This window comes from Tachypleus tridentatus, chromosome 3 (assembly GCF_004210375.1).
Source record: "Tachypleus tridentatus isolate NWPU-2018 chromosome 3, ASM421037v1, whole genome shotgun sequence".
Lineage (NCBI taxonomy): Eukaryota > Metazoa > Arthropoda > Merostomata > Xiphosura > Limulidae > Tachypleus > Tachypleus tridentatus.
Window position 1 is genome coordinate 102,756,767 of NC_134827.1, and position 16,356 is coordinate 102,773,122.

The following is a 16,356-nucleotide window of genomic DNA, read 5'->3' on the forward strand; positions in this document are numbered from 1 at the left end:
CTTGTTATGAGCCTAATTACCACTATTTCATTAATTAAAATTAATTGCTCACAGCTGTTAATATTGCAGAAAATTTTCAAAAGTTGAATTCAGGCTAAGAGGATGTTTACAAAAAAGGTGTATCAGTTTTTATCATTCCCAACTAAGATTATAGTGTTAAAACTGTGTGTATTTCTTTATTCCTACTGTATTAATTACACACATAGCACACATGATTGGAAGTGCTCTTTCACAGAGTGTAATATCATTCTTTTTGTGCTCAACTTGGAGGTTGAAATAAGGCCTAAACAGTTTCTTTGGTCAGCATATAAAAAATGTCCAGTTTTAAAGATCAGTGCCACTTCAAACGTACGAAAATAATTATGTAACTTGTTTTCTGTTCATATTATTGTTCATTATGTATAAAATGGTTTCGAATATTATTATTATTAATTATATTACACTTATGAAGATTATTTTTGTATTGTCAGTTGAGCAAACGGACTTATGACTAACTTAAATTTCCTAAACTCTTCAAAGTACGAGCGTTACTATCGGGAATATGGCCGAAACTATCACTATAATAGCGTCAAACCAGACAAAACTGGTCAAATTGTTGTTTTGTAACATTTTTAGTTATTTTTCAGAAGGTCAAACGTACACGTGTTAGCTTTCCTGGTGTTTTCTAACTGTTACTGTTAAACTACTGTCGAATGTATCTTTTTTGACTTACCCATGTTGAATGTTTCTTCATTGACAGTTCAGACTGTTTCCTGACTCCTGTTGAATGTATCTTCTTAAACAACTCTCACTAGACACTAACCATTGTTGGATTTATCTTTTAGTGATAGCTCTTGCAGTTTACTGACCTCTATTGGATGTATCTTTGGTAAATTTTTAAAGAAAGCTGATATTACTAAATCATTAAAAAACCTAACCCTCTACAGTTATAAAACCAACAGTGGAATTTTCTGAAATTATGAAGTGACAAAACTAGAAGTAGGAATTGTGAAGAAGATCTGTACTTATAATATCAAAACAGGACTGACAAATTCAAGTATTGCAACGAAAATCTCAAGAACTATACTTATTCCTTCTAATTTCAGAAATAAGAATGGCTTTAATAAGTAAAAAATATGCATAAATTTACTGAACATAATGACAAACATTAGTATGATTTAAAAAACTTTAGGCCAATATAGAAAGTATGCTCTGGCCAGGGATTGACCATCTTTAGATATACCTCATCAAGGGATTTACATATATAAACGTAGTAGGTGACAGAGAATTAAAAGTTAGAACTAATAACTGTCAAAATAAAATTGTTCTCCATTGCTGTAGGCCTTTTCTTCTGTTTTTTTTTTTCATTGAAGAATCCTCCATAGAAGTCGTAATCACATACGTTACAAAGGAGCCAAATGAAAAAATCAAATAAACTGTTATACAATGAAATGCACGTCAATAAAATCATTTCTTATAGTTTATATCAAAGGACATTCAGTAGTATAGCATTCTGAACAAGGACGAACAAGCTTAGAGAAAAATGAAAGAAAGCATCAACATTATTTTGAATTCTATATCCGAAATAATCAAAACTTATTTTCTTTCTTAGCTGTGCCTTATAAAAGGATAATAAATTTAAAAGAATGTTTTTAGCTAAACAAATTTTCCTAATAGTCATAATAAAATGTTTAACTAAAGTAATCAAATGCATACATTATAAGTTTTCATCTTTTCGTAAACTTCACAAGAAATCCAGTTTGTTTTGTTTTTTTTCTGATTAAATAATACTGGTTTTTGGGTGATAAAGAAAACAGTGTTAAATACTAATGCTCACAAAGATTGAACCATTTGACACAGGCAATATAAATGTCTCGGTGTCTTTATCACATGATGTCCATAATCTGGTATCTTTCTTTCCATTGTTTAAATCACGGTCAAGACAGGCGGAATGTCATTACGTTATTTTAATCACGACTCTAAAGTGTGTATACTACGCTGAAGGAACCAGTCTTCTATCGCTTCTTTTCGTATCACTTCAAAAATGTATCATTAAACCATTAATAAATATTACGACTCTAACAACAGCAATAAAAATATGCTTTTCAAATTTATTTATTTTGGAATTTAAAACTTACATACTCTAAAACATTAGCCAGACAAAAATTAAGTTTTCACTCTTTTACATTTACAGAGTAAAGATAATAAAATATTTCTGTCTACTACTTTCACTGAAAAGGGAACACCAACACTGATGGATCCAGTGAGAGTGGTAGGGCAAAGGGGTCGTGACCTTTCCAACTAAAGTAAAGTCAAAATGTCACTATGATTTTAATCTAAAAATATTATTTTTCACAATTTCAAATACATTTTCGAATCACATTCTTAAAAGTTTAGCATTGGAAGTGCACGAGATGATTTTTTGATTTATTTTTAGGCGCATTTCTCTTCTCCCAGATGACAGAAAAGTGCAGAGCTTCTGGGAGCGTCATTCCTAGTCCTCAACCAGGGGCCCTAAGGCGGTTTTATGGACCCCACCCCTTAGATTCTTGAGTTCGCGTTGCCATCTTCAGACAGCATTTCTTCAAAACATTGCCTCCCATCCAACTCTATTTCTGGATTTGCCATCGAATTCAAACAAACAAACAAAAAACTTTAAAAATTTAGTTGTCAAAATATTAAAAGTGAAATCGAAAGACATCAAAATAATTAATGTATCTGTATGCATAACAAATTATTTACGTAAAGTGGAAAACTTATAAAATAATAACAAGCAATAACGGTCGTAAAAAATGTATATACGATGAATAAATTTTCAAGTTTCAAGAAATAAATAATTACAAACTTCATTCACACCATCGTTTTTCAGTTTTATCTCCAAATTCCCGAAAAATTCTGCAAGCTTGTTTGTTTTGAATTTCGCGCAAAGCAACTCGAGGGCTATCTGCTCTAGTCATCACCACCCACCTCCAACTCGCGGGCTACTCTTTTACTAACGAATTGACCGTCACATTAAAACGCCCCCGCGGCTGAAAGAGCGGGTATGTTTGATGCGAGCGGGATTCGAACCCGGAACCCGCGGCTTACGAGTCGAACGCCTCAACACACCTGGCCACGCTGGGCCGTTCTGCAAGCATTTCTCTAAATAAGTAAACAATAGAAATATTCCTGGAAAAACATCAACGCTAAAGAGCAATTAAGCTGATGTAACTAAAGTGATTCGTATCCTAGTGGAAAAGTTAGGTATTAATTCTGAAACGAAAATAGAATACATAATTAGGATTGTGGAAAGTGTAGTATGCAGAGAGTAAATTCTGCTTTCTCCTTTTTTTATTACCAAAATATATGTCAGAAAACGCCTCTTTTAGTTCGATTAAGAAAGTTGTAGAAACAGAACAAAGTAATGCTGTATACGTAAACACAAAACTATGGAAATAAGGTAAGAAAACGTCTTTTCAAAGGAATAACTTTTCTGTATAATGGGCCTAACTCGTTCTCTTTTTACGGAGGTTGTTGAAACGTATTAGGCTTTTTACAACACAAACGGTTTTTTAATTCATGCTTTGAAATGTCAGTTTGAAAGACTCATGGCGGTTACGATTTTCGAAACAACTAACACGTACAAACTGGATAATAATAGTCTATATTGTCAAAAACTTCGAGTTTAGCTCTAGGATCTGTATGATTAACTTTGTTCAAGTAACACCGCCTTTCTTTCTTGTCGTAATCCACTGATCGACACGCTGGTGTGATCAGACATTCAGCCTGGCAAGTTTCTGGAGTCTCGGCTGATATTCTTCCGATATTGTTCTCAACAATTCCTCTACCTTCCCGTCGACCGAAGTTCACTGTAATATATGTGCATACATATATAATTAGTTTTTCAGTGTTTTAGTAAACTACCATTAGAAAACTAACGGAACTTTTGGGATTACTATAATCAAAACTGGATTAAGGCATTTCAAGTTACAGAGGCCCCCTCGAGACAGAATCTCTACGTGCAATGCATTTATAGTAATAGCTTGTGGTCTAATTAGTGTGAAATCATGGACTTTAGCCTGGTAAGTCCATGCCTTAATCCGGGGTTGACTATAATTATGAATAATCTAAACTTGTTAACGATTCAGTTATAAGTCAAAACTAAAGGGAGAAGGAGAGAAATGCACGAGAAGTAACAAAGAACATATGTCAATTTGTGTTTTTTAATATAAAAGGCACTCTGAACTATTTCCTGCGTCCAACGAAAGGAATCGAACGCTTGATTTTAGTGTTGGAAATTCGTAGACTTACCGCTGTTCAACCGGGTGGGGAGGTAGGGCGGCATGGCCTAGCGCGTTAAGGCGTGCGCTTCGTAATCTGAGGGTCGCGGGTTCGCGCCCGAGTCGCGCCAAACATGCTAGCCCTCCCAGCCGTGGGGGCGTTATAATGTGACGGCCAATCCCACTATTCGTTGGTAAAAGAGTAGCCCTAGAGTTGGCGGTGGGTGGTGATGACAAGCTCCCTTCTCTTTAGTCTTACACTGCTAAATTAGGGACGGCTAGCACAGATAGCCCTCGAGTAGCTTTGTGCGAAATTCCAAAACAAACAAACAAACAAACAAATTCAATGTTATGGATCTTTGACCGTCAATCTCCCTATTCTGTTAAGAGCAGCTGACAAGCGGCGGATGTTGTTGAGTGATTTCAATTCTTGTTGGCCGCTCTAAATAAAGAATGGCTATCCCTGAACCAGAAGTTACTTTGATATGGTTGTTCAGCCCTTGTGTTTCAAGTTTAAAACATCAGATACCAGTCGTATAGTTCCAACAGTTAGAGTTGTTGACAGAAAGTGTTATAGTAACCACAATTACTTAACCAGCACAGAGGTTACTCGTGCCAGTAGAGAGTGTGTAGTTAATTACCTACGAATGGTAAACATTATTAGGCTTCGTTAAGATGAGATTCGGCGTAAGTCGTAAACAACGTGTTAACTGTTACACAAATGAAGATTTTTCGGTGGTGAAATTTTTATGTTCAAAACGTTTTAATTACATAATTACTAAACGTCATATTCGAGGTATTTTTATCAGTTAGCTCTACGAGAACCTCTCTTCAATAAATATTTGAAGGCAACAACACTGGAAGTGTAACAATGGTTAAGATTAGCCTTATCAAGATGACATAATAAATGTGGATTATTCTGGAAAAGCTACATCAGCTGCTACTAACTACAGAACATGAATACTGGTTGTTCTGGATAAAGTACATCAGGTGTTACAAACCACAGATACAACAACAGAAACGTTACGCCTAACTATTGAATATAAATACTGGTTGTTCTGGATAAAGTACATCAAATGTTACACACCACAGATACAACAACAGAAACGTTATGACTAACTATAGAACATAAATACTGGTTGTTCTAGATAAAGTACATCAAATGTTACAAACCACAGATACAACAACAGAAACGTTTTGCCCAACTATAGAACATAAATACTGGTTGTTCTGGATAAAGTACATCAGATGTTACAAACCACAGATACAACAACAGAAACGTTATGCCTAATTATAGAACATAAATATTGACTGTTCTGGAAAAGATACGTCAGATGTTACAAACCACAGATTCAACAACTGAAACGTTATGACTAACTACAGAACATAAATATTGGTTGTTCTGGATAAAGTACATCAGATGTTACGAACGACAGATACAACAACAGAAACGTTATGCCTAACTATAGAGCAAAAATATTGACTGTTCTGGAAAAGGTACGTCAGATGTTACAAACCACAGATTCAACAACTGAAACGTTATGACTAACTACAGAACATAAATATTGGTTGTTCTGAATAAAGTACATCAGATGTTACGAACGACAGATACAACAACAGAAACGTTATGCCTAACTATAGAGCAAAAATATTGACTGTTCTGGAAAAGGTACGTCAGATGTTACAAACCACAGGTACATCAACAGAAACGTTATGTCTAATTATAGAACATAAATATTGACTGTTCTGGAAAAGGTACGTTAGATGTTACAAACCACAGGCTACAAGTACAGAAACGTTATGTCTAACTATGGAACAAAAATATTGACTTCTGGAAAAGGTACGTCAGATGTTACAAACCACAGATACAACAACAGAAACGTTATGCCTAACTATAGAACATAAATATTGACTGTTCTGGATAAAGTACATCAGATGTTACAAACCACAGATACAACAACAGAAACGTTATGCCTAACTATAGAACAAAAATATTGACTGTTCTGGAAAAGGTACGTCAGATGTTACAAACCACAGATACAACAACAGAAACGTTATGCCTAACTATAGAACATAAATATTGACTGTTCTGGATAAAGGTACGTCAGATGTTACAAACCACAGATACAACAACAGAAACGTTATGCCTAAGTACAGAACATAAATACTGGTTGTTCTGGATAAAGTACATCAGATGTTACAAACCACAGATGCAACAACAGAAACGTTATCACTAACTATAGAACATAAATACTGGTTGTTTTGGATAAAGTACATCAGATGTTACAAACCACAGATTCAACAACAGAAACGTTATGCCTAATTATAGAACACAAATATTGACTGCTCTGGAAAAGGTACGTCAGATGTTACAAACCACAGATTCAACAACAAAACGTTATGACTAACTATAGAACAAAATATTGACTGTTCTGGAAAAGGTACGTCAGATGTTACAAACCACAGGTACAACAACAGAAACGTTATACCTAACTATAGAACATAAATATTGACTGTACTGGAAAAGGTACGTCAGATGTTACAAACCACAGATACAACAGCAGAAACGTTATAACTAACTATAGAACATAAATACTGGTTGTTATGGATAAAGTACATCAGATGTTACAAACCACAGATACAACATCAGAAACGTTAGGCCTAACTATAGAACATAAATATTGACTGTTCTGGATAAAGTACATCAGATTTTACAAACCACAGATACAACAACAGAAACGTTATGCCTAATTATAGAACATAAATATTGGCTGTTCTGGAAAAGGTACGTCAGATGTTACAAACCACAGGCTTAAGTACAGAAACGTTATGTCTAATTATGGAACAAAAATATTGACTTCTGGAAAAGGTACGTCAGATGTTACAAACCACAGATACAACAACAAAAACGTTGTGACTAACTATAGAACATAAATACTGGTTGTTCTGTGTAAAGTACATCAGATGTTACAAACCACAGATACAACAGCACAAATGTTATGACTAACTATAGAACATAAATACTGGTTGTTCTGGATAAAGTACATCAGATGTTACAAACCACAGATACAACAACAGAAACGTTATGCCTAATTATAGAACATAAATATTGACTGTTCTGGAAAAGGTACGTCAGATGTTACAAACCACAGATACAACAACAGAAACGTTATGCCGAACTACAGAACAAAAATATTGTCTGCTCTGGAAAAGGTACGTCAGATGTTACAAACCACAGATACAACAACAGAAACGTTATGCCTAAGTACAGAACATAAATACTGGTTGTTCTGGATAAAGTACATCAGATGTTACAAATCACAGATACAACAAGAGAAACGTTATGCCTAACTATAAAACACAATTACTGGTTGTTCTGGATAAAGTACCTCAGATGTTACAAACCACAGATGCAACAACAGAAACGTTATGACTAACTATAGAACATAAATATTGGTTGTTCTGAATAAAGTACATCAGATGTTACGAACGACAGATACAACAACAGAAACGTTATGCCTAACTATAGAGCAAAAATATTGACTGTTCTGGAAAAGGTACGTCAGATGTTACAAACCACAGGTACATCAACAGAAACGTTATGTCTAATTATAGAACATAAATATTGACTGTTTTGGAAAAGGTACGTTAGATGTTACAAACCACAGATTAAGTACAGAAACGTTATGTCTAATTATGGAACAAAAATATTGACTTCTGGAAAAGGTACGTCAGATGTTACAAACCACAGATACAACAACAGAAACGTTATGCCTAACTATAGAACATAAATATTGACTGTTCTGGATAAAGTACATCAGATGTTACAAACCACAGATACAACAACAGAAACGTTATGCCTAACTATAGAACATAAATATTGACTGTTCTGGAAAGGTACGTCAGATGTTACAAACCACAGATACAACAGCAGAAACGTTATAACTAACTATAGAACATAAATATTGACTGTTCTGGATAAAGTACATCAGATGTTACAAACCACAGATACAACATCAGAAACGTTAGGCCTAACTATAGAACATAAATATTGACTGTTCTGGATAAAGTACATCAGATGTTACAAACCACAGATACAACAACAGAAACGTTATGCCTAATTATAGAACATAAATATTGGCTGTTCTGGAAAAGGTACGTCAGATGTTACAAACCACAGATACAACAACAAAAACGTTGTGACTAACTATAGAACATAAATACTGGTTGTTCTGTGTAAAGTACATCAGATGTTACAAACCACAGATACAACAGCACAAATGTTATGACTAACTATAGAACATAAATACTGGTTGTTCTGGATAAAGTACATCAGATGTTACAAACCACAGATGCAACAACAGAAACGTTATGACTAACTATAGAACATAAATACTGGTTGTTCTGGATAAAGTACATCAGATGTTACAAATCACAGATACAACAACAGAAACGTTATGCCTAACTATAGAACACAATTACTGGTTGTTCTGGATAAAGTACCTCAGATGTTACAAACCACAGATGCAACAACAGAAACGTTATGACTAACTATAGAACATAAATATTGGTTGTTCTGAATAAAGTACATCAGATGTTACGAACGACAGATACAACAACAGAAACGTTATGCCTAACTATAGAGCAAAAATATTGACTGTTCTGGAAAGGTACGTCAGATGTTACAAACCACAGGTACATCAACAGAAACGTTATGTCTAATTATAGAACATAAATATTGACTGTTCTGGAAAAGGTACGTTAGATGTTACAAACCACAGGCTTAAGTACAGAAACGTTATGTCTAATTATGGAACAAAAATATTGACTTCTGGAAAAGGTACGTCAGATGTTACAAACCACAGATACAACAACAGAAACGTTATGCCTAACTATAGAACATAAATATTGACTGTTCTGGATAAAGTACATCAGATGTTACAAACCACAGATACAACAACAAAAACGTTGTGACTAACTATAGAACATAAATACTGGTTGTTCTGGAAAAGTACATCAGATGTTACAAACCACAGATACAACAGCAGAAACGTTATGACTAACTATAGAACAAAAATACTGGTTGTTCTGGATAAAGTACATCAGATGTTACAAATCACAGATACAACAACAGAAACGTTATGCCTAACTATAGAACACAAATACTGGTTGTTCTGGATAAAGGTACGTCAGATGTTACAAACCACAGATGCAACAACAGAAACGTTATGACTAACTATAGAACATAAATACTGGTTGTTCTGGATAAAGTACATCAGATGTTACAAACCACAGATTCAACAACAGAAACGTTATGACTAACTATAGAACATAAATACTGACTGCTCTGGAAAAGTACATCAGATGTTACAAACCACAGATTCAACAGCACAAACGTTATGACTAACTATAGAACATAAATATTGGTTGTTCTGGATAAAGGTACATCAGATGTTACAAATCACAAATACAACAGCAGAAACGTTATGCCTAACTATAGAACATACAATATTTACTGTACTGGATAAAGTACCTCAGATGTTACAAACCACAGATACAACAGCAGAAACGTTATAACTAACTATAGAACATAAATACTGGTTGTTCTGGATAAAGTACATCAGATGTTACAAACCACAGATACAACAACAGAAACGTTATGCCTAACTATAGAACATAAATATTGACTGTTCTGGAAAAGGTATGTCAGATGTTACAAACCACAGATTCAACAACAGAAACGTTATGTCTAATTATGGAACAAAAATATTGACTGTTCTGGAAAAGGTATGTCAGATGTTACAAACCACAGATTCAACAACAGAAACGTTATGTCTAATTATGGAACAAAAATATTGACTGTTCTGGGAAAGGTACGTCAGATGTTACAAACCACAGATACAACTACAGAATCGTTATGCCTAACGATAGAACAAAAATATTGACTGTTCTGGGAAAGGTACGTCAGATGTTACAAACCACAGATACAGCAACAGAAACGTTATGCTTAACGATAGAACAAAAATATTGACTGTTCTGGGAAAGGTACGTCAGATGTTACAAACCACAGATACAGCAACAGAAACGTTATGCCTAACTATAGAACAAAAATATTGACTGTTCTGGGAAAGGTACGTCAGATATTACAAACCACAGATACAACAACAGAAACGATATGCCTAACTATAGAACAAAAATACTGGTTGTTCTGGAGAAGGTACTTAAAATGTTAAAAACACAGATATAACAACAGAAATATGGAGGAGAACTCGGTAAAAAATTGGTTCAAACTTTTATTACCTCTCGATAAATTATATTCTAAAGTAAAATAAATACATAAAAATATATAAACAATATAACGTTTGGTTAAGTTCAGGCAAGATGGACTTCACAGATTCAAGTGTTTCACCATAGAATCTTGTTCATAAGAACATCAGTGAAAAATACTTCACGCAATCAACTAGGTATTTATACAAGCAAGACAAAAAACCAACAAAACACAAACGTTTTACAGATAAGCCATAATGGGCCATTTGTACTATTCCTTGTTGTGAATCAAACACCAGATTCTGACATTTTATGTCCGTAGACTAAACGCCGTGTCACCAGATGATAACTCTAGATCACAAAAGGTACGGTTTGTTTTGTTTTGAATTTCGCGCAAAGCTACTCGAGGGCCGTCTGCGCTAGCCGTCCCTAATTTGGTAGTGTAAGACTAGAGGAAAGGCAGCTAGTCATCACCACCCACCGCCAACTTTAGAGCTACTCTTTTACCAACGAGTAGTGAGATTGACTGTAACTTTATAACGCCCTCACGGTGTTATAAGGTTAATGATATCTGTATAAATAATAATTAATTGTTTTGTTTAAGTATTTATATTATATACTGCTAACAGCGAGGGTACTGGAACCCAACAAATGGCCTGAAACATGGTATATAGAGAAGCAGTTCATCATAATTAAGACCAAAGGGTACCGGCACATTTTGGGGTGAGGGAAAACTATGAAAATGGCGTAATCATTAAAAAGGATGTCAGAATTTTTATCTATATTCGTTATTCTTTTACTTTTCACTTTTTGTTTTGTTTTTTATATGGGCGTTTTGGGAGGATAAAAAAGTCGTTTGCCAAAAGGAAAATTTAAGGAGGCAGCTGTTCTCGCTCTCGGCGCTCTTGTTAAGCCTATCTGTTATAATTGAAATAACCAGAAATTATTGCATATAATAAAAGAATACAGATTCATGCACTCACATCGTTCACAGTGCACACCACAGGAACCGCAGTGACACCTACAGAGGAAAGCTTTCACAGAGGACATTCTTGGACTAGGCAGGTTTCGACATTCTCCATCATTCAGACAGTTTGTATTCCTACATGTGATCTGGAAAATATCAATAACAACATTAAAGTCACCAAACGTTCATACAAACTATTAAGTAAAATAAAGTTTCTCATAAATTACAACATGAATTAGCATAATCATTTTGTATTTTTTGATTGATTGTTGCATTGTGGTATTGATAGACCGAATGCAATCTGCAACAAGTTTATGTGCTGGACAGTAGTGTTAAAATTTAGAGTGGATAGGGTGACGCCATTTTTTATATTCCTATTTATACAGTTTTCTCTCTTGAACAACATATTTTGGAAGGTTTGAAATTTGTTATTTTGTCTGCGTATTAGTTAACCTTATGCAGTCCACTCACCATCACTCGTAGGAGTCTAACCCTTCTGGACTGGGTACTTATCAGCACTCATTCATATATTATAGGAACAGAAGCGACATCTACAGTACGCACTTTTTTTTTTATAATAGACCTATTTTGTCTATTAAATAAACTGATAATAGATTACTCATTGAGCTCGTTTCTGGTCAATCATCATCTGGTGGTAGTTATATTTATAAAGTCATAAACAGACTAAAATTCAGTTTCAGCAATGTATGATGTTTTTGTCCAACTCGTATGCTCAGCATTTATCTTTTCCTTGAATACCCTGACTTTAAATAAGTATAATCTCCAAAATGTGTGTGGAGATTTCAGACTTATTATTTACTCGACTAGGACTAGAATCTGAGAGTTAGCTCTCACACTCGTCATCCAATATGGCTGCACCCATACTGTGGTCAACCGAATGTCAACACTTTATTTGTGTAGCGTGGCGGGTTAGAGATTTATAACTCCTTGTCACAAAAGACAATATAATGTCAAGCTCAAATGTGTCTAGTACCCTTATATAGTATTTCTGTGTATATATATGATATTCTCCGGTACTTTGATTTCCATTAAGAGTAAGTAGGAAGGATTCTCAATATAACAAAAGGTTCGAGCATACAATGTTTTCTAGGGGTAAGTCTAAATTCCTTGACTCCAAATTAAAAATAAGGAATACTGCATCCTTAAAGTAACAGGCGAACCACAGGTGTAAAGGACGGGTCTCTCCTTTCACACCTAAAATCTTCAACTTTACAGAAAGTTTTACCAGAAGGTGTGCGTGGTACCCTAAGTGGACAGCTCAGAACAGCAGGTAACTAGGGCGAAATAAATTTATTCAGTTTCTTGATCTGTGTTCTACAGTTAAAAACCACAATTATTTGTATGTCTAAAAATTTTTAGTGTGAACTTTACTAAATAAAGGGGTTATAAAACATATACGTGTCTGTATTCTATGTCTTTTCTCTTTCCTATACATTCATATCATCTTAAAACATCCATAAGTTTAGAATTTAAAATTGAATTACAATTTTGACATCATACAAGAAATCAGTGTGACTTACTCTTGCTCGTGGGTAACACATACAAGATAAACAATAACATGACAAACAAGAAAACCACAAATTATAACTTAAAACCAAACTAAATATAATGCAGTATAACGAACTAAATTTACATTTTAAACGTGCAAAACCTTAAATTACTGGAGGCGATGAGGCAAAGTGCACTTTATCAACATAACCAATATTAAATAAGTCAGAGAATAGCTAACTATTGAAATTAACACCCTAGTCCATGTGAACTTCTTCAGATGCAATGAATTGAGCTAAACAGTGCTAATATGCTGACAAAGAGATAAGCATTGGCACATGTAGTGAAGTATTTCATAATAAGATATAAATATCAATAATGCAATTCAGTTTCTAGAAGAGGAACAGCAACATCAAAGGTAAAGGGTAACTATGTTGGAGTTTACACCTAGTTTAGGCTGACTTTTCCTTGTAACAACACGCCCCACTGCTTAATGTTCTCACCATAATGCAGTCTGTAAAACTACTGACCTACGTTAGCACCTCCAGTCTTCACGTTATACAAAGTTTGACGTAAAACTCTGGGATCACTATCTGCAACACAAGTTTGAAAACCATGTTTCGATGGTTAATAACAGTGGTACAACACACCTTTCTTTACCCATAAGTGTCATACAAATGTTACATGTTACTTTATTTGTGCTAACCATGCTTCAAAGGTCTTACTGCATAGCAAGGAGTGCTGGTGTCAGATCTGGGTGATCCGACTGCTCCAACTCTGGAGTTCCTGAATCATTAATAAAGAGTGGATTATTTGTTTTTAGTTAATCACAAAACTAGACCATGGATTATATGTGCTTGTCATGTGTATCTTTCTCTTGCTTTACAATTCCGCAGGTATACTGTTGTACCATTGGAGGCTCAATATATTGGAATATATTATCATTTGAATTGATATCACAAAAATGACTTTAACACCCCAAATGGTGTCCAGGGTCTCAGCTTATAGTAAGATAGTCATAACATTTCTGTATTGGAGATTTTGGTGATATAGCGTAACAGAGTTTTGTTCAAGCAACGTTTTGATCCAAAGTACAATCATCTCTTTCAGATGTTTAAAGCTCATGAGCCACTTTGGTACTGTAAGGTCAATCCACAACTGCAAGGGATTCATGTAAAGTTAGGTGTGGTGAAGATGTGAACTGTGCCTTATCACCTCCGGTCTTTCAAGTTTTACTACTGCTGGACAGTTGATGCTAGTAATAGCGGAACTGGTCAGATTTATCACAATTACAGGATGGAGTGAGACATGTAATTGTGTGTGCTAATTGTACACGGATAGCTGACGATGATGAATTGTTGGGTCAACGATTTAGCTAAGGATGGAATTCATACTATTCCGAGCTCAAATCCACCCTTCACACTAAATTGTCGAGTAAGCTGAAAATATTTTTTATATACCATTTTAAGACTTCTTTTATTTATATGCGGTAGTATAGGGGTGGGGTGCAGAAGAGAGACACGACGTATGTTTAAAAGGGAAGAACCATAAAAAAGTTTTAATACCATTAATTGTGGGGGTGTTACAATGTAACAGTCAATCCCACTCTTCATTGATAAATATTATCCTGAGAGTTGACATTGACTAACTGCTTTTTCTCTAGACTTAATAAGTATAAACTGTGGAGCACAGAGGGGCACGAAACTACGATTATAGGAGCATATAAATTGTGTCTGCAAATAAAGGTTTAAAATTAGAGAACCTCAAAATATAATAATTATCAAGTAATATAGTAATATGTGCCCCAGTGGCACGGCGATATGTCTGAGGACTTGCTAGAAACCAGGTTTCGATACCTGTGGTGGGCAGAGCACAGATAGCACATTATGTACCTTGTGCTTCGTTCCAAACCAAACATGTACTTCATACAAATAACAAATAACAGCAGGAGGGGGATTCAGAAATCAAACCCCTGAGCATGTGAGCAACCTAACGAGTACTTCCACAACTGAAAGGGCCAAAGAGGTCACTGTTCCATTTCTTGAAAACGTGTTTGAAAAAAAAATATGTGAAATCATGTATAGATAGAAAGAGGTATTCTAAGACAATCACTTTATCGAGTAAAGTTTGATAGGCGTATAGATGTAATATTTGGTGACAGAAATGCAAATGGTAACACTCATCCATAATGGCCAAAACTTTACCATAGGACATGATGAAGTCAATACTGTTATGGAGAGAAAGCTGATGAAAATATTGTGTTTTGATAAGCACCGGAATGGAAAGTTACATCTTATCTCTGTTGATGGGTTTTCACCACAAAGTAAGCACTGATGGGTCAGCTACATTGGCGAGAAACAAGAATGGATTCATAACTAAAGGAGGTTCCAGATGGTACACATACATTGTACCAATACACAGGGAAGCACGAGCTAAAAAACAAAGTGCTACAAGACGTTGTGAGTGTTGCGAACATTATGAAATCAAGGGCTTCAAGCAGCAGATTGTCTTCCATTCTTTCTGAAGAAATGTCCATATACGACAAGCACCTGTTAGCCATCTGAGGATGGCATTCAGTCAGCTATTGTTCAGACGAAAGATGAACTTCTGTTGTTGTTGTTGTTAGACTGTCTTATGGATGAATAGGAGGCTTCCAGAAAGGTGCTAGTTGGTTGATGTCTTTCATAACCACCACGACTTTAACTCGTCATTATAAAGTCGAGGTATTTGTATTTTGCAAGATGAGTGACAAAGTATCTGCGTTTTGTAATGTCAAACTAGTGCTATGGATAACCAGCTTGGTAATGAAAAATGTGAAATATTTTTACCTTAGTGAAGTCTTGAAAGAAAATGAAATAAAATTGTAGCCTTGTTCGTGACGTCGTTTCATTAATCTTGAAACTGATCTGGAAGATGGTAACGTAACTCCTCATCTGCCAACGGAGCTCAAGAAAACTCACAGAAATACGAAGTAACAAAACTTATCGGACAGAATTCAGGTTAAGATTTTGGATGCTCGTTTGCAAAAAAATTCTGATCTATCAATAAAAGTGATAGGCGTGCCTTTCACATCAACATAGCATGAGTCGGCGTATTCTGCTCCTGACAGCAATTGGAACAAATTACTAGTCTCGTCCACAGGCGGAGGGTGATCTCAAAACTGCTACCTTAACGATTCAACCAATAATGGACCCTGTCTTATCTCAAGTTTATTCTTCACACTCACCTGGGTATCCCGATGGTTCAGCGATAAGTTTAGGGATTTACAATGCTAAAATCTGGTTAGATTCTGGCCGTGCAAGTACATAGCCCTGTGTAGCTCTGTTATATACAGCCATCACAAACAAACATGCCATTGTTTTAAAATCATTTTAC

General features: G+C 35.1%; 2 protein-coding genes across 2 annotated transcripts in view; both read right to left on the minus strand.

Moving 5' to 3' along the window:
- The window catches only part of LOC143246145 (uncharacterized), a 55,718-nt gene extending 54,867 nt beyond the window's left edge, over nucleotides 1-851 (minus strand). Inside the window, exon 1 of the mRNA XM_076492361.1 lies at nucleotides 713-851. Within this exon, the coding sequence (XP_076348476.1) occupies nucleotides 713-733 (21 nt within the window). The 5' untranslated portion in view covers nucleotides 734-851. The remainder of the gene's footprint in view (nucleotides 1-712) is intronic.
- A 263-nt stretch (nucleotides 852-1,114) lies between these two features.
- LOC143246146 (uncharacterized) lies at nucleotides 1,115-11,612 on the minus strand. The gene is made up of 2 exons (XM_076492362.1): nucleotides 11,489-11,612; nucleotides 1,115-3,827 (listed from the first exon to the last, which is right to left on the minus strand). Exons 1-2 carry the CDS (start codon nucleotides 11,553-11,555, stop codon nucleotides 3,592-3,594), a joined length of 303 nt encoding a protein of 100 aa, XP_076348477.1. The 5' UTR covers nucleotides 11,556-11,612; the 3' UTR covers nucleotides 1,115-3,591.
- Nucleotides 11,613-16,356: the final 4,744 nt, after the last annotated feature.

What these genes read in the sequence shown, in the direction of transcription:
- LOC143246146 (XM_076492362.1), bottom strand. Translation starts at nt 11,555, where the DNA reads ATGTCCTCTGTGAAAGCTTTCCTCTGTAGGTGTCACTGCGGTTCCTGT. An exon ending in TGGTGTGCACTGTGAACGAT is followed by an intron (nt 3,828 to 11,488) that starts GTGAGTGCATGA and finishes CATATATTACAG; the next exon opens with TGAACTTCGGTCGACGGGAA.